Here is a 21,455-nt window from a genome sequence, read left to right as displayed (position 1 = left end):
CTTCAAAATTATGGAAGTACAACATCTGATGATTTGCAGATTTGGAGAACTACTTTAGCACCCAGTGTAATCTAGACTAATTAATAATTATACAAATGTCACCAGTTCAAAAACACTCCTCCCTCATATGTGCAAAATACAGCCTGCTTTTAACGTCCAAATCGTACTCTAAAGTTGCATTAAATACAATCCTAGTATTAACAGGTGTTCAAATGACTATTTAAGGCCCCGACCACATAAGCCTAGAGACTGGTCAGTATCTGACAACCACAGGTGTTAGGGAAAACGTGTATTCTCCAGCTGGGTTTCAAGAGGTTGCTTGTAGGCACTGCATGAAATTAATCGAAAAGAGATATACAATGTTACACCAAAACACTTGTAATCGCCTTGATCGCAAAGAGGTTTGCATGTTTCCATGGTCAACCATAGTTTGTACAGAAGATGTGCATACATGTGTGTGCATACAGTGACATGCAATCTGGAAAAGTTAGACAATTCACCTCCAAAGTATGAAGTGAGCCTTTTGATTGTTTGCAGTGGTAAAGCATAACCTTTACTTTGAAGGTGTACAGTTTTCCTTACTGCCTGGATGAATGATTAAAAGTTAACTGTTTCCTAGAATGACTTCTACAACCACTTTAAAAGCTAATAATGTGGCATTATTGTGTGATAACTGATTCTTATACTGTCCAAATAAAAAAGAAAGAAAGAAATCTATTGTCAAACTGTGATGAAACATTCTGAGCATAGCCGGCATCGACTGGTGAAAAAACCTGTGAATGATATGTGGTTTCAATGTAAATTTCTTACCTCTTATATACAGTATCTAATGCTGTATTTTCATTGTCATTGCACTGAAAAACATCTAATTATTACCCAGTAATGGCCTCATTTCCTGCATCATATAATTATAATACTGCAGGCTTGCAGGTTGAAACCTGAGTCTTTCATTCATTTTTGAAACATGACATGGAAGATGATTTAATGCTTTTTTATCGTATTCTGTTCAAATGCAGTAATTTGCCTCGTACGCCCAACACAGTAAGCCTTACACACACACATAGACAGGCTTAACCACTATTTGACATTGGGCTACAAATGGTTCACTTTTCTTCCTAACTATCCTCTCTCCCAGCGACATACACCTGTGACCTTGGAGCCCACTTCTTTCTTTTCTTGCCGTTATTTTTTTCCTGTAAAAACAGATGGATACAGGTGTTTTCACCATCTCAGCTCCACTGCAGACATTTCTCACCCTCTTTGTTTTCTATCTCTCTTTCTCTCTCTGCAAGTCCCTCCTTCTCTATCAAGGTAGCAAACAAAAGCAGATTACCATATTCATGAGCCCCCCGATGACAAATGAAAGCAGGAGTAAAAGAAAGAACAAAACCCATTCTTTATTGCACGTCCATCGCATATTGATCATCCTTTCAACTGCAATTATTTTCTCAATCCCTTTGATGCTCTTACTCCACCCTCACAACTTTGATTTTCACTCTATTTTCGCTCTCCTGTCTGTCAAAAGCCCGTTTAGATCGAGGGAGAGAACTGTCCGTGTGAACATTATGATGCTGATGGAAAGGCTAAACACCTTGTACTAGCTTATGTAATGCGATGTACCGTGTCTCCTACGTGTGATAGAGAGGGGGGAAAAAATCAATCAAACGTCCTTTTTTCCTCCTGCTTGCTAGCACTAACATTAGCTGTTTAGCTGCCAGAGGAGGACAATGGTGGAGCGGCGAGCAGTAGTGGAGATATTTTCATTAAAAAAACAATACAAGTACACTACAGTACAGAATAAAAACATTACTCCACATTATACTGCTTACAGAACTTTGGCTCTTTGGAAGCATCTGCACAGACAGCATGCTAACACAAAGCTAGCAAAAAACCCAGAGTGATGCTAAAGCCGACTGTATGCTGACCCCAGTCCAACAGTCAGAGCCTGAAGTGAGTGATGAGCAGTCAGGCTTGCACCCTTTGTTTCTATCTGTTCATGTTTCTAAAGTAGAATCGCTGTGACGATGGCTTTGAAGACTCTTAGAGCTGGTTTTCATTTTTGCTTCGTGTCCTCGGCTTTGTTTTCACACCTAAACAGTAAGAGATCACATTTGTCCTGATTAGGATTGGGATTTGTGTTGGTGTGTGGGACTGTAGCCTGTAGGTTTCTGTTGTTAACTGGTAATTATGAGACAGTGTGTTTCAGGTCATTTGTTGGAGTAATGAGAAAGTAATACAATGAGTAGTGTCCTGAATTACTTTCTCTGGTGAGTAATTAAGTAATGCACTGCATTACTTTAAGAAAAGCAATGCAGTGCATTACTTTAAGAAAAGTAATGGGTAATGTGTAACAACCCAAACACTGATTATCAAGCGAGTTCAACATATCCAGGAAATCCTTTTGATGCTCTGGCATTGCTTACAAGAACGTTGGCAATCAGGCAAGAGCAGCGCAGCTCCCTCAGTCGAGCCAGGGTTCTCCAAATTAGCTATGAGGCTTTCACATGACAAGAGTGGTGACCAATCAGAAACAGGAGGGGTTAACTGATATTACCAAAAAAAGAGGTCGAAATAACAGAGGTGTGGACTCGAGTCACATGACTTGGACTCGAGTCAGACTCGAGTCATTAAATTTATGACTTTAGACTTGACTTGAAAAAATGTTCTAAGACTTGTGACTTGACTTGGACTTTTACACCAATGACTTGGGACTTGAATTGGACTTGAACCGGTTTACTTGAAAAGACTTGATATTTTACCCCAAATATAAAATTTAACATGCATATTATATAGAGATTGAAAATGTGACGTCATTCACGGGTAGAACCGCAAAGGATTCTGGGAACTCGTGGCAAGCGGTACTAGCGCACGCAGGCTTTCAATTAAAATCAGTTATACAGCGATAAAAAGAAACACAAAAATGTCAAGAAGCCGTTGTATTATTAACTGCAATAGCTGGTCGCATGACGGCCACGGGAAGCCGACGGGTAAAGAGATCGGTTGTTATCGGATTACCTCGTTGAAGAGAAATTGTTCAAGCCATGTTTCCGAAGTAACAAAGACACGACGGATGGCCTGGGCCCTGTGCTTCGTACGTCGCTTACTACATCCAAGATCAAATGAAACATCCAAGACCAAATCATCGCGCTAACTCTGAGCTCGCTATTCCGGTTCCCCGAACACACCTGTTGTTGACGATTAGTATAGCTGGATGAAGTAATGTGAGATCACTGGGTGGCCCAACAGGGCAGAGCAAGAACTCTTGAGTGAGGGATTTCAGGAGTTTCAGAGTTTAATTAAAACGCAAGGGAACACTGCAAAGGCTGCAAAAGCAAGGAGAGAGGGCTGGCAGAAAGTTGCTGACAAATCAAACTCGTAAGTAATTCAATAATAACAATAATAATGGAGTGGATTTATATAGCGCTTTTCAAGGCACCCAAAGCGCTTTACAATGCCACTATTCATTCACTCTCACATTCACACACTGGTGGAGGCAGCTACGGTTGTAGCCACAGCTGCCCTGGGGCAGACTGACAGAAGCCAGGCTGCCATATTGCGCCATCGGCCCCTCTGGCCAACACCAGTAGGCGGTAGGGTAGATTTATCATATCACACCATATTATCCAATATTATATTACATTATATTATATTATAATATGTTATATTATATCCCCTTTCACATTAGAGCCACAACAGGACCCACTAGAACATGGGAACAAGTAAAAGTGAAATATAAGAATATTCTACAGAATGGTAATATTTATCACTTATATTGCTTGTCGTCTCTTGGAAAGAGACCCTGGAATACTCTGTTTGTTTGTTCATAACAGCAACCAAGAAAAGGGCAGAGCAAAAAAAAAGACAGGTGGTGGTCCTGCACCCCCTCGTCAACAAGTTGGTTAAGTGAATAATACCCTCACGGGAAAATCGATATCTCTCTATGAGCACACTGTCGCGCTGAGCTAAAGGATCCTGTCTGTCCCGCAATATACGCTGAATTCTGAGGACTCTCCTTATCAATCTTGCACCTTCCGCAATGGGTGGCTCGCGTATACGGACAGGATATGACTGCGACAGGCTTCCCAAATCCACCTTCGCTTTTATAGCCGTGGTCTCTCATCTTGATTACACGAAGTAATTTACAATTACTACTCTGAAATATGAATTACATCTGTAATAATCACATACATGTAATAGAATGTTAATAGTACATTTCCCTTTTTTAGGAAATGACCTGTATGTATCTGTGTGAAATCAATAAAAGGATCAAGTGCTGCATTATCTTTAGTTACATTGATGTTATTTATTTATGGTGAAACAGTGGTGGAATATCGCTGTTGCTTTCGTATGAATGACGCGGACATACCTGCGTGGCCGCGATCTAATCCTGTTTACATAAAGTAAACCTGCTCCCCAGCAGGTTTACGCTTACGGCTCTGTTGCTATGACAGCAAGTCCCGGATGGGCTTCGGGGAACCGAACGATCCAGGATCACGCGAAATCGTCAACAATCTCATCCAGCTAACTCACTTAGCGCGGTACGAAGAACAGGCCCCTGGATTGCAGCCATTCAAAGATCAAATATAACGTCCCAGAACACTCCAGCTCACAGGTTAGTCTGCTCCAAGCATTTACACGAAGGTCAGTGTTTTTTAGTACTTAATACGTCATTTTCATAACATAATTGGTGATATAGGTTACAAGCAAGTCTGGCGCTGAACAGAAATTGTCGCGCTATGCTCCTTTATTTATTGTGCATAAATAGTGAATTGTCCTGACACAATATTGCGTTTCGCTTCTGTTATTATGGTACATTGACAAAAACATATACTTTTATTCACAGGATAAAACTGTTTTTTTGTATCACTAATTGCCCAGTACGATTACAGCATACAGTATTATTGTCACTGCTACATTTCTGTAACGCGTACCAGAAATTATTTCCACTACTAATTAATTACCGTTGAGCTCAAAGGTCCTATTAATAAACGGTTAAGGAATGTGTATTTATGACGACAATTTGTGAGACTGGTAAACTTATGATACGTACGATGGTCTTTCGTTCTACACGGTGCATTTCAAGGTCCTGTACCCATCTGTCGGTAAACTGTACCTGGGCTTGTTGCAGTGACCTGAAGTTACTAAACTTCATGAGTGTATGCACTCACTCCAAGAACCGTATGATTATAAATATGCATATAAATATGCTAAGATGAGATAGCTGACTTCATCTAACTAGCAAATGTTGTCCAGGCTACGTTGGTGATACAGTTTTTTTTAATGTGTATGATATTTTTGTCATGCGATTTTAAAGCCGGTCCTACAACCGCATCCAAGAATAACATGCAGCTTATCTCAGAACTGTCGGTGAAAATTATTCTTGGAGCTAGGTTTAATTGAGCTGCATTTTAAAGAGGTGCAATTTCACAATTTGTGTATATTTTCTAAGTTCACTATTTTGTCATGTGTTGAGAAAAACACAGATTTTAAAATTACATGGTCTAATATTTACATTTAGCATAACTGCAACATTATTTTTTCGTTTTTTTTTTTTTTAAAGACTCGAAAGGACTTGAAATTCAAAGTTTCAGACTTGTGACTTGACTCGGACTTTTACACCAGTGACTTGAGACTCGACTCTGACTTGCCTGACATTACTTGAGACTTGACTTGAGACTTGAGGATAAAGACTTGAGACTTACTTGAGACTTGCAAAACAATGACTTGGTCCCACCTCTGCGAAATAATACAGAGAGATTAAAAACACAATGCAGTGCACAAGCACTTGCTATAGCTAAAGCGTGCGAGTGTGTGGAAAAGGATTAAAAAGATACATATATATGTGTGTGTGTACTGTTTATCAAAGTGGAAAAGTGCTTTGTAGGAAAGTGTAATTGACGCCAGGAGAGAAAGCCACTAAAAAATGCCAACTGTGTGTAATCAGCCTCAATCAGCATCGCAGTTAAATGGTGCGTGAGCAAATAACAAACAAATATGAAAACAGAATTCAAACTGCCAAGTATATTTAGCCTACCTGGAAATTTTTATGATTCCATTAAGTATGAGGTTCTCTGTTTTACAAGATCTCCATATTAAGGCTTGTTTGCTTCAGAGTAACTGTATTTCCTATTGATGCTTGTAAGGGAATAATGAAAACTTGATAGTCTCTAAAAACTTTAAACTTTCTTACATGCAGAGAGGTCCGCAGAGTCTTTTGGAAATGGTGAGGCTCGTTTCTGAAGAATTGTGTGGTTATCAGTGGTTTTGTATAACTCCTCCTTAAGCACCGCCTCTGTGATACTGAAAACCCAGTTACCCCTAAATTATCTGCCAAATCCTGCTTTGGAGTACAGGCCACAAGTCTGACAAGTTCTGGATTTGTCCACATGTAGAGCCTGAATTCCTTCAACTAACTAGGCCACAGTATTCAGTTTGAGTGTGTTTTTTAATGTATTATTACCTTCTCCCATATTGGCCGTCAGCATCTTCCTCTCTGCATGAGCTTCTCTTGTTGTCCTCTTTTACTCTGGTTTTACAGTGGAACCCCGACTTACGCAATTAATTCGTTCCAGAGGGTCTTTTGTAAGTCAAAATTTTCGTAAGTCGAAGCACCTTTTTCCATCGTCTTTTGAGTGAGGCGATGCTGGCTGAAGATGAAGTTCTTGGTGGAGGAGGATGTGGCAGAGGTTGAAGAAAGCATGTGTATGCATACATACATACGTACGTGTACATGTATATAACATTATGGAATTTAATTTTTTTAAATTTTCTATTTTATCTATTTACGTGGGCATTTTGCCGTACCACGGGCAGAAATATTGCCGTTAAGTGCCTTCGTAACTTGAAATTTTGGTTAAATGGGGACTTCGTAAGCCGGGTTTCCACTGTATTTCCTGCCTGCTTTTGTTCCTGCTCCCTCTCACCTTGTCTGCGTTCTGTCCCTCACTATAATTTACTGATTGTGTCCTCGTGCTCTCACTATTTTGTCATGTCTATACTAGAGATGGACCGATCCGATATTACGTATCGGTATCGGTCCGATACTGACCTAAATTACTGGATCGGATATCGGAGAAAAATAAAAAATGTAATCCGATCCATTAAATATCACGAAAGCACCTCACAAAACTTGCAACACGCCGTAACTCACCTCAGAACGTTAGCACGTCGGAGCAGTGTGCATCACGTGATAGAGCGGCTGTGGCATGCGGGACCTGTGGTGGTCTGGATAGCATTTGGAGCTTCGCTAGCAACCCGGCATTTCATCTCCGACAAAGTTATCCCGAGAGAAGTAAAGCAAGTGTGTAAGTCCATCTCTGAATGTTTGTAAAGCATTCCTGCGTTAAGCTTAACAAGCGACTGCCTCTTCTTGCTGCTACTTCAATCATGAAACTGCTTAACGATCAGCTGATCGGCTTTTCTGTCGCGAGTCCGTGTCTCTAGTTTGCTTTTGGCCCACTTTGCATCAGAAAGAGGAAACCAGCGACTGAACAACAGAAGCACGTTTAAGCTTGATCAGCTGTTGTTAGAATGTATTTAATATTACTTTCTACACCAGGATCTTTTTCTACAGCTGACGGCTGGTAACTGTGCAGGGGCGGATCTAGCAAAGTTTACCCAGGGGGGCCGATAGGGCATTAACAGGGAAAAGGGGGCACAAAGACATACTTTTCTTTCTTATTCTCATTTAAAATGTCTAGCTTTTAATAAATAATTATCTGACACCCAAAGTTTTAATTTGATGCAAAATGAATAGAAGTCCATTACTGTATATAGTAACTATTAAGTCTAATATATATATATACCCTAGTAAGCTATAGTACTTTTTCCTTTGGGAAGGTACCATCTGTGCAGTCTGCAATTTTGTTGAAGAAAGATGTTGAATCTATTTAATATTTCTTGAAAAATAATTGATTTCTGTGCATTTTTTTTCACACTGCATCAAATTAAGGTTGATTACGTCGATTAAGCATCATGAGGTGGAGCGTGAGGGGTGGTTCCCCATTTTTTATTTATTTATTTTTGTTGTTGCTGGGAGTTGGAACCCTATTAGTTAGGTTGCTTAATATTTATGCTAAGTACTCTTTCAAATACCAGAATAGGGAGGATGGTGTAGGTTTAAGTTTATTAGATTGATCAGTATTGCTGAACTATGAAATAATTTTTTTTGCATACAGGTATAACAGAATAGCTTTAGTGTAGTTGTTGTTTTAAACTTGAGTATGAACTTATACAAAATGCGGCAAGATATTTAAAAAACAGTTTTGTTGATTAAAAAACACTATATCGGATTCATATCGGTATCGGCAGATATCCAAATTTATGATATCGGTATCTCTAGTCTATACAGAATTAAAAGCAATTCTTAGAATTGTTTAATTAAAATTGGGACTGTGTGTAAAGCTGTCTGTAATGTAACATTTATTGTTCATATTTTTTTGTCATAACCTTTGAATTGAAGCTGAAACTTTGCACTTTAATCACATCTTAATTGTTTCATTTCAAATCCACTGTGATGCAGAAGAAATACAAAAACTGCATCTCCGTCCAAAAATCTTTGGACTCTATATTGTCGCATGTCTGCATTTTGAGTTTACTCTAGCAGCCTCCTGTTGTTCCTGTTTTTCTGTGTTTAAAGGACTTCTTTAGTATGTGTGTGTGTGTGTGTGTGTGTTTTGGACTTTAGTTCAACTCAGTCTACAAATTTCCTTCCGTTACTCTTCCACAGCTGTAACACCTTCTTTTTGGACCCTGCCTCTCAGCCTTGTTGTTATTGTACAGTTGTGTCCTCCCTTTGAACTGCCTGCAAAGACACTTTTATCTTTTTCTCAGCATCCATATGAAAAAGTCAGAACACGGCAAGGACACTTTGAGAAGGTCAGTCAAGCAAATACCTAATCAACAGGTCTAATCGATTAGCTTACATAATTGTTTTAATTTTAATGCAGTTCAACCTGAAGCACACTGATTATATTTAAGTAAACTGCACTGCACAAATAAACTTGACTCCCACTGATCTTACTGTGATCGGCTTCTTCTTCTTCTTCTGTAATGGAAACACGAGAGTCTTTTGAACATTCATAGAGTTACATTTCTCCTTTCCTTATTTCCTTTTCATCATTGTTTGCTCCTCACTTCTTCCCTTTGATTCTATCTACATACTGCACTTCTTATTTTATCACTTCCCATCTCCTCCGTTGTTGTTCCATTGTTTCTATCGCGTCCTCATTTTCTTTCCTTTTTTATATCTCGGCTGCCTTTTTAAACTTTTTTTTTCTTCTCTTGCCAATTTTTGCTTTACTTTTCTTTCATTTCTGAGCTGTTTTTATGCCCCTCTTTCCAACTTTTTTGTGCATCCATCCTGACAAGTTATCAACCCCCCATTTTTTCATAATTTGTTCAATCAACTATGCACTATGCACTATTGCACATAAAACTGCTTTACGTATTGTTATTGTCAGTTGTCAGAAGCATTTACCCTCATTCCTATGTACTTTGTTTTTCCTTGCTTCCTTCTATCCTTCCTTTTCATGCATTTTTTCCTTCCTCACCTTCTGTCCTTTACTTTTTAGGTGGTACTACAGCAATAACATTCCTGTTTTGCCACTGTATGTTTCTGCTGCCGATCATTTGATGGAATTCGGTGCAGAATGATGCAGCACGGTGACTCCAGAGTCTCTCTGAAGGATGGATGTCGGAAACATTAAGACCTTTCTTGCATTCATTTTATCCCGCTCTTACCTCACATTATCTGTCTGTGACAGGTTGAAGGGGAATATTGATATAGCGCCTCACAGTTTTAAAGCATTTGAAGAAAAAATAAAAGGCTGAATGAGCCTTAAAGAGAAAGACAAAAGGACAGAGATATAGAGAGTGTGATGGAGGGAAGATATACAGATGGAAGGAAGGTGAGATAGAGGCAGACACGGCACAGAGGGAGACAGACGTAGAGAGATAAATACGAAAAAGACAGAGACAGACGGAGAAAGAGAAGAAAAGGGGGGAGGGGGGGGGCAGTAAAGAGAAGAAAGCTTACCTCCTTATCTTCCCCTGCCTTTCACAGCAAACCTCACAGCAGCATCTAATACTGCTCTATGTGTGAAAGTATCAGAGAGCGTGACTTGTTTGTGTGGTGTCTAAACTCAGGCAGCAGCTAATGAAACTGAAATGAAAACATCAATCTGTGCAACGACTTCAAATGTTTATCAAAATCAAGAATAAATTTGGCGAATGTGCACCTGACGTCCACGTGGATAATTCATCTGCATAATTCTAAAAAGCACAGGTTGTGTGCCTGTGTGTGCTTAGGTGATTTCCATGAAGGCTATTTAATTTCCCAGAGTGCTTGGCGTGTCATTGGGAAATGAACATTAGCAGCTGAGGACTGGTTGAAGGATAATTTATGGAACAAAACACAGAGAGTGTCAGTAAAAAACACAAAAAACGCTGCCGGTCAGATCGGCCACCTTCGGGCTTGGACACGTTACTACTAAACACTGCTTTTTGGTCTCTGGGTCACAGCTGGAGACCCGACTCTCATCATTGGTGACGATCCCTGACATGAAGGTTGGGTGAGTCTAACACAAAGTGGGGATTTAAAAGCAGCAGCAGCACAGCTATGAAGGGGAGACGGACCAACTTTAAGCCAACTTTGGTTGTTTTATAATCTGGATGTTAGCAATATTTCTGTCTTAAAACAAAAAGTTTGGAAGCAAATTAATTTCGTTGTGTTATAAAATCTAAATATAAGGTCAGATGTACTTTATTTAGATATTATTTTGCTATTATGTTATTTATGTCTCACAGCAGCCAAAAACAAGAAAAACATCCATAAAACAGAGAATCACTTAAAAGAATCTCAATAAAGGAGAAAACTGAAAAAGAAGTGAAGCATTTAGATGCCTTAAAAAGCTTGCTCTGAATTTTATGAATGGCTGAGTTTGATTGTGTAGTAGACCTCTAGTGGTCGCGTGAATGAGTGCATGTTAAAAATCTCAGATGGGGCTGTTACTCAGGAAAAGTTCTAGAACTGCGACTACTTTCAAAATGACGTCCCAGTCACCAGCCCGCAGAGAGATTTTGAACTCTTTAGTTCTTCCTCTGCCCATTCAATGCAAATCAGGCAATAAATAACAGCCTTAAATCAATGAAATGGTTCCAAAGTATCCCAACAACAACTAATCCCAAACTGATGCCAAAGACATGAAGCACGACAGCGTTACAGCGGCACCCTCTGCACTGAATGAGTCACATGCGATAGATTTGAAATGAGCTGGCAGGTTGTGTTTGGATCATAGATCCAGCTTGGTCATCAGAATAGCAACACTTTGCTGTGAGGAGTTGACAGATAGATGGAAACAGAAATCAGAGTTGGAGGCCGTTAGGGTGGATGTCTGAGAAAGATGGATGGACAGACGTCAGAGGCGTGTGACAGTCCAACAATTAGCTGAGCTTCACCGGGTTTAAATATCGATCTGAGAACAATGATTATTGAATTAAATGATGAACCTTAATTTGTTGAGCCTGCGATGAGCAGAAAGCACATTTTACAGTGTTAAATTAAACTGCGAGTCATATCGCGGTGTTTCATAATTTCAGCAACACTGATCTTATACTCACATTGTTTCTCAATCTTTATGCTCCGTTTGTCAGGCTGCGTTGTCACTTCCATTTCTCTGTTATGCTGGGAAAAATAATGGGAACTGATCGTTTCCTGAATACTCAGTTAAACATGCCCAGTTTTGGAAATGTTTGTTTTTGACTTCCAATTTGAATATATTTCTGACTGTGACAGTTTGGAAACAATCAAAGAGTTTAATTGGCAACAAAAATGTATTAAGAGATGGAAACTCTGAATGTGTTTAAAGAGGCAGAAAACATATTTTATTCTTTGGACTCCATCCAAAGTATTACTATTGATTAGATAAAAACACAGCAAGTCTTCCAATAACTCATTTATTCTCATCTCTTTCACATATTTAAGTTGCTCATCCTTAGCAGTAGTACTTAACATTTATTACAAAGCTGCACATTCAGAGTAAGGATGAATTTCCAGGATATCCGGGACGTGTGTAGAACTCCTCAAACACTGTTAGCTTTTCTGATTTTACTTTTGATTTCTTTTAACACAAATATCACAAATTTATGTTTAATAGTTATTTTTGTCTGTTTGTTGCCTCTAGACCATGTCGGCATAGTAACAGGAAATCGCATGTATAACCCAAGGCATTATGGAATAATGACAAAAGCGGTGGCGAGCAGGACGGCAGAGAGAAGGAAAAAGTAAATAAAACCGATATTAAAGGAAATAGAAAGTGAAGGTACCGAAGATGAAATGAGACAGAAAGAATAAAAGGATGGAAAGAAGAGAAAAAAATGAGTGAAAGTGTAAATATAAAGAAGAAGAGTGGAGCAGATGAGTGGAGGAGAGAGGGGGGTGGAGGAAAATGAAGAACATAACTGTGGTTGCTGATGTAAATCTCCCCCAGGTTAAAACAAGATGATAATTAAAAATGTACCACAGAGTCACACTGTGGCCGTGTGTGTGTGTGTGTGTTTGTGTTTGGTAGGGGTGAGAATGCAGTGCCCATTAAAAGGTGTCCCTGCTGCAATCAGTGTACAGAGGCCTTAGGGCCTATTTGTTACTACATCAATCTGGAGTTAATGGAAACACACAAATGCGCAGACTTGTGCACACATCCAAACACATTTCTGCCTACAGTGCTAACATTGTCAGAAAGACCGCCAAACAGCAGGGCAGACACACACACACGCGCATGCATGATGGGTTTATACACTTAAACACACACAACACACGTGCAGCTGGGAACAAAGGCAGCCAACTGGGCCATCCTCAGAGCACAGCGCACACTGATTGGTACACAAGCAAATCTTAATGAGATCCTTTCAGCGCTGAATTTTTCATGTTTCTCTCATAGATTCTTCACCTCACCTGTCTTGGTTTTTCATGAGCAGCTTATAGATTTTTTCTTCACCTTCCTGTTAGACGTCACGTTTCCTGTTGCTTTCGTTATATTGCTACGGCGACGGCACTTAAATGTCATTTTTTTGAGGCTGATATAAATTACCAATCCAAACAAACTTTTACTCTCATCTGAAAATCATCTACTGAAGATGAGTCGAAGTGAAAGGACGGGAATTTTTTAAATGTCACGGTTTTGACTCTCTGCCAGGTCGCATCAGTAGATAAGACAGCTCTGCGGCGAGTGCCGTGTGGGTGCTGCAAATATTTAAGCGCAGAGTAAATTGGTTTGAGAACATATCTGCACATAAGTCATTGTTAGTCATTGACTGGGGGAAATAAAAGAACACAGACGCGACGGGACTGCAATGGATAAAGTGCACGGTGACAGGCTCAGCGAGCCACCGTCTCTGCATTATCTCACACGAGACTCTAAATCTCTGCCTCCTGTTCAGTGGTCAAAGCTGACCTCTAGCTTTCTAACCGAAGGAGCCAATGACCCTTCAGGGTTCAGTAAAGTATCCTTTTACAAAGCCCCAAGGAGCTATACCAGCTGATGTGATTATTTTTGGCCAATTGGCTTCAGTCTGATTCACAAACCAGGCTAAACTTAGAAGAAGTTTGCTCATATAAAAACACACTGACTGAAATGTATATGGGAAATTTCTCAAGTCATGATTTATGTCTTGAGTCTTTATGTCTTTAAGTCTTGAGCCACGGGGCGATCGTGGCTCAAGAGTTGGGAGTTCGCCTTGTAATCGGAAGGTTGCCGATTCGAGCCCCGGCTTGGACAGTCTCGGTCGTTGTGTCCTTGGGGAAGACACTTCACCCGTTGCCTACTGGTGGTGGTCAGAGGGCCCGGTGGCGCCAGTGTCCGGCAGCCTCGCCTCTGTCAGTGCGCCCCAGGGTGGCTGTGGCTACAATGTAGCTGCCATCACCAGTGTGTGAATGTGTGTGTGAATGGGTGAATGACTGGATATGTAAAGCGCTTTGGGGTCCTTAGGGACTAGTAAAGCGCTATATAAATACAGGCCATTTACGACAATGGAGAAATTCAAATGCTGAAGTAGTGTTCCCTTCACATACATGTACAGGAAGAAAGAGTAGAAGTCAAGGTCATGGATGTGGTTTTGGGCAGGATCCCATCACAGTACTGCCAATCATATCCAAATGCCAAATCACAACAACAGTCACCAGAAAGCACTTTGTATTGTAAGGTGAAGACCCCATAATAATACAGAGAAAACCCCAACGATAAATGGACCAACAATGGTGGCAGCTACTAAGTTTTAATATTCTTTCTGGGTCACAAAATAAAACTTTTAACATATTTTCAGGCGAGAATGTAGCTGTGTAAACTTCAAATATCTGCTCGGTTTATCAAGACACCACATATTTACAAAAGTGCTCCAACGTTTTCGGAGACGTCTGTTACCCACCAGAGTCACCAGAGCCGGCGAGAACACCGGACTCTCGCCACAAAATGTTTTCAGATCCCCGCGGTCTTTCACTAGTCAGGTTAATCAGTTAGATAACCTAAAAATCTTATTGTTTGGCTTTTTTCCGTATTTTATTTGTTTGTGAGTAAATCAGTTTGGCTGAGATTAAAATTATTAGATTAGATTCAATAAAACTTTATTAATCCATCGGGTGGGTTCCTCCGTTTTTTTCACACAGCTGAATAAACGTCAAACAAAAAACTGATTAAACAGAAGTGTGAGACATCGAGAATTTACACCGAGTTTATTAAAGTCCACTGAGACAGCAGTGACGCAAATCTGAAGGCTTCGGCCCACGTAGACCGCGAAGGCTGGGTCCTCAGAAGGATGCGGCCTAGGTTTTGGGACACAGCTAATAATCTCCACTAACTTAACTCCTGTGAGGCGACCCTAAATATTTTATTTGCAGTAGTTAAAAAAAGACAATGACTGCTAAATGTAAATGACAGATCTGCAGAATCGATCAATCAGCTGTTTGTACGCTTAGCTGCATCTTTCATCATCAAGATGCAGAACCGTTAACACATTCAAGTAGACTTCCATCGCTAAAGTTCACGCATGCCTGAAAGGCCACAGTAAAGTGAAACGGATCACATGCGCTGCCACAGGCTGAAACCAAAGTGTTCGTGGAAACGCCCTGATGGAGCACGCCATTCCACGAAGAGACACCAAAGTGATGAGCACTTTGCACCCAGAATGGAGATGCCATTCTAAAAATAAGGACCTAGAGGATCATCACCCGAAACCAAGGATAAAGAAATAGAGAGGAATTGCTGTTCCTCACCAGGTGTGACTTCTATCACTGTGTCTTGTCTGTCTGGGGGGAAAAGGACCTTGGGAGGTTGTGTGGTCTGGAGAGCTGAAAGAGAAAAAAGAGAGGAAGGAGATCATCATTAAAAGTATGCTGGGCTTTGGACATAACATATATTATCACTTTACAGAGTTGCCATTTTTAGAAAGAAACATTCATTTTACAACATTACGCTGTTGATAGAAAAACAATGGGAAAACCACAGCTGTACTGCAGGCATAGAGCCTGAAAGTGCAGTGTTTTGCCAGGAAGAGCCCCGAGGGAGAGCTGACCGTTGCCCCCATCAATTGATCAACGGCCTGCAGTATCACAAAGCCAAATATAAAGTCACACCAACTAGATGCTGCCTCAGTCACAGAGACAGCTCACAACACAACTTTTCTCACCTAATGATTCCTTCTTGTCCCTGTGCAGGTGAACCTGTTGATGAACTGCCTTTGTCCTCTGATGACCAGCAGCGCTCTCTGCTTCCACTCCTACCACCTTCCCATTTTACCTCACTGACTCTGAAAAGCCAGCGCGCCGTGCTGCCCGACACCTTCCCCCCCTCACCACCTCCCAGTGTCTAACAATCCTCAATACTGCTGTCCTCCCTTAAAAGCCTGTCCTATTCCACACGTAATTTATTCTGTGTCTGAGCACATGAAGGTGGTTTCCGGAGTTAACTAAGCACCAGCTGATTAACTCATATTGTGATCATTAAAAATGAGTTACTATTCAAAGTCTTGGCTTATACTGGAAACAATTCAGGGTTCAGTGTCTTGCATAAAATGCCCTGTCATACAGGAGGAGGTGAGAATTAACATCAACCATCAGTCAGCTGGGTTGTAGAGCTATTAAAGCTTCTTACATTTAAGAGCTGTTCAGCAGATTGTAATTCAAACAGCCTCAGAGGAGACCAGACTCCTGCACCACCTGTGAGCTCTGTTTTTAAGCTTTACAAAATCTAGGCCATGACAAGAGACTTTGGCCAATTACGTGTCTTTCAGACCAGATCTGGTGCTGCATAGGCGATTAGGCACAATGGTACAATATCACAAGCACATCACTGAACTTCTACCAGGAAGTGTGGGGTTACAATCCTGCATGAAGCCAAACAAACGTAGATTTTAATCCATATGATCATATGCACACGTGCATTACAGCAGAGCGATATATATTTTTTAGATTATAGTGGTTTGGTTCTTTTCTAGCTTTATCCAACTTTATTTTATTGCCAAATGTTTGGTGGTGCGAGATTTGCTCGAGCATAAAAATAAAGATTGCAAGTGTTATGTGTGAAAATCAACACTTGGTTCATTTGATACATTTTTTTCAGCATCCATTAGACACAAACAAGCGCAAGAACAAAGCTGAGGCTTAATATCAGGAGTAAATATAGAGTCGAAAAGCACTCGCTCACCTACGACGCCTTAATTACTTTGACTTTTAGGAAACAGATAGTTTCCCACGTTGGATTAAATGCTCTTTATGTGACTTTTGCAGCATGGCAGAAGCACTCAACACAGGTTTCTCTTTCCATCTCTTTTTCTTCTTTCTTTTCTTTCTCTACTTCTTCCTTTCCCCTCAGTAACACTGTCAATCTCTCCATCGCTCCATCCTCGTGTTTCTGTGACAAGACTGATAGTTTCATTTGCATTCTGAAGGTGCCGCTGTGCCCTTTTAAGATTAATGAGACAACCCTTCACCTAGACCTACTCTTGTTCTCCTCTCTTCTGTGCTCCACTCCTCTTTTACTTTCCTCTCCTCTTTCACAATCTTCCCATAATTTCGCTATACACATCTATACGACCGCTGCACAGATCCTCCCCCATTTACAGTTGTAAGTCTTTCTGGCTTACTGTGTTTCAAATTTCATGGCTCACAATTTCATTTGGGAGCTCATGTGTCCCTTTGTGAAAAAACAATGGTGCTGTATCCATGTTTTAATCGTCTATATATCTTTATGTGCGGTAAACTGTCCTTTTGAATATAATATTTCCATAATCTCCCATTTTGAGTTTGGACTTTGCTTCCATGTGTCATGTGGTTAGGAAATCAACAGTACATGCATGTGTCAATTCTCTATGAAAAAGACTAAAAATTGTGTTTGTGAGTGTTCTGAGTCTGCGCTAACTTGAATTAAAATCAAAGGTCTGCTTCAAATAGATGTTAATGATGGGGTTGCTGTTTACGTGTATCAGCCAGGCTCATAGAAAGGCAGCAGCAGGAATTAGAGATCGCTGAACTTTTGAAAATGGTTGCTTGTGTCGAAAATTACAGGACACCAGTGATGCAGAGGGTGTGTTTTGTCGGTGCTTACGTGCGTGCTAGGACGGCGCCAACAGATGCGTCACATGATTAATTTCCACCCCGCAGCAGTGATTCACAATGGCTAATTTCAGTCTTTGTTTTTGTACTTCTTTACCATCTAAGAAGCGATGAACGCATAAAAAATTCATAGGACAGAACAACAACACTGTGTTTCCACAATTCATTGTAACTCGCTGCTTTTCGGTTGTGTTATTGTTTAAATCGATGATGAAATGGAGAGGTGTGAGGACACAAATGGAGACTGAAAATACCAGAAAATGAAAGCAAAGAGGACCTGCTGAATGAATATGCTTGGGATTTGTTTTTTTGGCTGTACTGTGTAGAAAATAAATGTAAATTTCAGTCATCAGCGAGAAGTAGTAGCAAACATTTGGTTTATCAAAACTAAAAACAGTTGCTGCTGGAAATGAGGTTGTTGAGAACAGGACTGGGGCTGAACTAAAACTAAACAACAATCAAAGATAGAAAATTGAATTCCAACACTTTTCAGTCTGAGTTTGACGATGGAGGACAGCAGCAATTTGATCTACTGGGTGAAAACTGATTGTGGAATAAGTGGCGTGAAATGGTTTGCCATCTACCTCACACTTACTGATAACTCAAAGAGCTTTTTAGCCACATTTGGTCTAATTTGACTCATGTATTCATAAAGCACTTTATTCTATACGCTTAATTGACCTTTTATTCACAACCATAACCAATTTAGACTCACCACTGAACCTGACACGCATCTGTTTGGGTTGTAGTGCCTGCAGAGGCAAGCCCTGCAGGCACTACCAATGGCCGGGGGGTTAGGAGGTTCAAACCCAGAGTCTGCATGCTGTGAGGTGACTCTGCTGATTGCACAAATTGCTGCCTGTTTTCATTAGGACTGCTCTAGAAGTTAGACACATGGTGTGGTTTAACTGCTGACATACCTACAACTAATTCTTCTTCTTTTTTCCTCCACCAAGGAGATTATGTTTGTGGTCATATTTGCATGTCCTTCTGTCTGTAAGCACGGGAAGTTGACAAGTTTTGACTGAACATCCTTTGAGGTTTTCAAGGCCGACTTAATGATTTATCAGTCAAAAACTGCCAAAAACCCTTAAACTTAGAAACCACGACTCTTACATGTGTGGTGTGTATTATCGACACGTTGAATGTACCATATAAAGATTCAAAATACCGCACTGCATCGCATTTGACCTCTGACCTCACTTTTACATCTGCCTTCCTTTCAACTTGACCCCAAAATGTGTTGTGACTTAAAGAAAGTAGGCAGCACGGTGGCATGGTGGTTAGCACTGTTGCCGCACAGCAAGAAGGTCCTGAGTTCAACTCCAACATCAGGCCGGGGTCTTTCTGTGTGGAGTTTGCTTGTTCTCCCCGTGTTTGTGTGGGTTCCCTCTGGGTACTCCGGCTTCCTCCCACCGTCCAAAGACATGCAGCTTGTGGGGATAGGTTAATTGGATAATCCAAATTGTCACTAGGTGCGAATGAATGTGAGCGCAAATGGTTGTCTGTCCCTGTGTGTTGGCCCTGCGACAGACTGGCGACCTGTCCAGGGTGTACCCTGCCTCTCGCCCTATGACAGCTGGGATGGGCTCCAGCACCCCCCGCGACCCTGAAAAGGATAAGCGGAAGCGAATGGATGGATGGATGGAAAATGTACTACTGACTGCTGGAGGTTTCTTCCTGTTAAAAGGGAGTTTTTCCTTCCCACTGTCACCAAAGAGCTTGCTCATAGGGGGTCATATGATTGTTGTTTTTCTCTGTATGTATTACTGTAGGTTCGACCTTACAATATGAAGCACCTCGAGGCGACTGTTGTTGTGATTTGGTGCTGTATAAATAAAATTGGACTGAATTGAAAATGATTCTTTACTTAGACCTTTTATAGTTACACAGTTCACTGCAGTGTGGCACATTCAGCAGGGCACAGTAATAATCACGTGCTAGACCCCACATAAAGTAGACAACGTTTATTTTAGTGCAGTTTTTACAGAGGATGCTGTATAAACTTTGGCATTTTTGTTCAATTCAAGGAAGCTGTAAATGCGTGCACATCCCTGTTGTCATATATTACTGTGCCTGAGGGTCAGAAACTTTAGAGCATTTCCAAGTAATTTGAGCAACATGTCTGTCAATAAGAATCACCCAGCTCTGATCATTTTAGCTCTGCAGGTGCTCACATAGATTAAACCATTGCTTTCCTTCAGCTTGAATCTTGGATGGAAGAAAAACTGTTTATGTCATCAAACCTAATGTGAACTTCTACTCGAATTTGAAATTTTTGAGACATAGCTCTCCTGTTAGCATTAAAAACAATATTACAAATCAGTGCCATTTTCTCAACATAATGATCATTATTCCTGCTGCCTCGCCCGTAATATTTGGGACTGCAAATGGAATGACTTCAGCATTTCAAGGGTTGCTTGATTTTTGACCTTTTGAATGTTCATGTCCACAGTAATGTTGTTTTTTTTCTTCTGCAAAGAAAAAGAATAAGAAAAAAACTGAAACCAACTGGTTGAAAAAAGGCACCCTGTTCTTGCATGCATACTAGGTTTACATTCGGTGATTCTCAAAACTAAAGATTTGAGATCCAATAAATGTGTGATTTTCATTCCTCATTAAATATTCTCTGGGCGGTAAATGCTCAGAAACATCAAATAATGAATTATCATATGTTCAGGCCAGAAGGTAGACAAAAGGAAGCTTTTGTCTACCTTTGGCCTGGTTGACTGTATATTAACTGGCTGTGAATGACTGTTAATGTAATCTCAGCCAAAGCGCTTGCTGTGGACCGATCCACTGTGTCATTCCTCCTCTTCTCAAAAGGCAACAGAAAAAAAGGCGCACATTTTGTGCTGTTAAGTGTGCATAATCAGATTCTACATTCTGTATATCAAATTGATTTGACCTTTTGGGAAATTGTAAAATGTCCAAGCAGGGAATGGGCAGAGACACGGGAGACATTTATGCTGGGTGTGGATACATCGAGGATGTATGTCATGCCCTATTCAAAGTAAAGTGAAACATTACTGGAATGTTTTTTAATCAAATGTTAGCAAAGCTTTACAAAGAGGGACACAGACATACTTCTTGTACTTCTCTTCCACTTCATTTCAAAAGCACGGTTGAGGATTAAATTATTAGCCCCTGTGAAATATAAAGCAGAAAAGGATTAAAGGCCAGTAGATGTTCTAAGGATGAGTTTTCTTTGGGGATCATCAATTATTTGTATACAAAGTTATCACAATGTTTCCAAATGCCAAGAAATGGAGTGAGAAGTATCATTAAGAAATTCAAAGAGAGACCCCCAGGACAGAACACGCCTGACTGAGGTAGGACGAGAAAGATTTCGAAGACCAATAGTTAGAGACGTTTCTAAAGAGCTTGGAACAACTGCTTAGACACAAGAGATTAACTTAGCCAAGTCAGGAAATGTAGTATCAAAGATAACAGTCACTAGAACTGTGCACAGGAATGACTGTGATGCTGCAGACCAAGAAAAATGTCTTAGAGCCAGACTGGAGTAGAGTACCATAAAAACAACAACAGGGATGAACAAGAGCTCTACAATCACAACAAACATGTGTGAAGTACACTAAGAACAACCTGGAGAAAGATTCTAATAATAATAATAATAATGGAGTGGATTTATATAGCGCTTTTCAAGGCACCCAAAGCGCTTTACAATACCACTATTCATTCACTCTCGCATTCACACACTGGTGGAGGCAGCTACAGTTGTAGCCACAGCTGCCCTGGGGCAGACTGACAGAAGCGAGGCTGCCATATCGCGCCATCGGCCCCTCTGGCCAACACCAGTAGGCAAGTAGGGTAAAGTGTCTTGCCCAAGGAC

At 40.5% G+C, this 21,455-nt stretch overlaps 1 protein-coding gene across 1 annotated transcript in view; it reads right to left on the bottom strand.

Moving 5' to 3' along the window:
• The window catches only part of il1rapl2 (interleukin 1 receptor accessory protein-like 2), a 506,271-nt gene that overhangs the window by 95,015 nt on the left and 389,801 nt on the right, over nt 1–21,455 (bottom strand). The window contains exon 7 of the mRNA XM_085419351.1: nt 15,266–15,340. Within this exon, the coding sequence (XP_085275477.1) occupies nt 15,266–15,340 (75 nt within the window). The remainder of the gene's footprint in view (nt 1–15,265; nt 15,341–21,455) is intronic.

The sequence above is a fragment of the Rhamphochromis longiceps genome, linkage group LG2, assembly GCF_057381845.1.
Source record: "Rhamphochromis longiceps isolate RC_006_pf linkage group LG2, R_longiceps_female_GT1.1, whole genome shotgun sequence".
Lineage (NCBI taxonomy): Eukaryota > Metazoa > Chordata > Actinopteri > Cichliformes > Cichlidae > Rhamphochromis > Rhamphochromis longiceps.
This window is presented reverse-complemented; position numbering and strand designations above follow the sequence as displayed.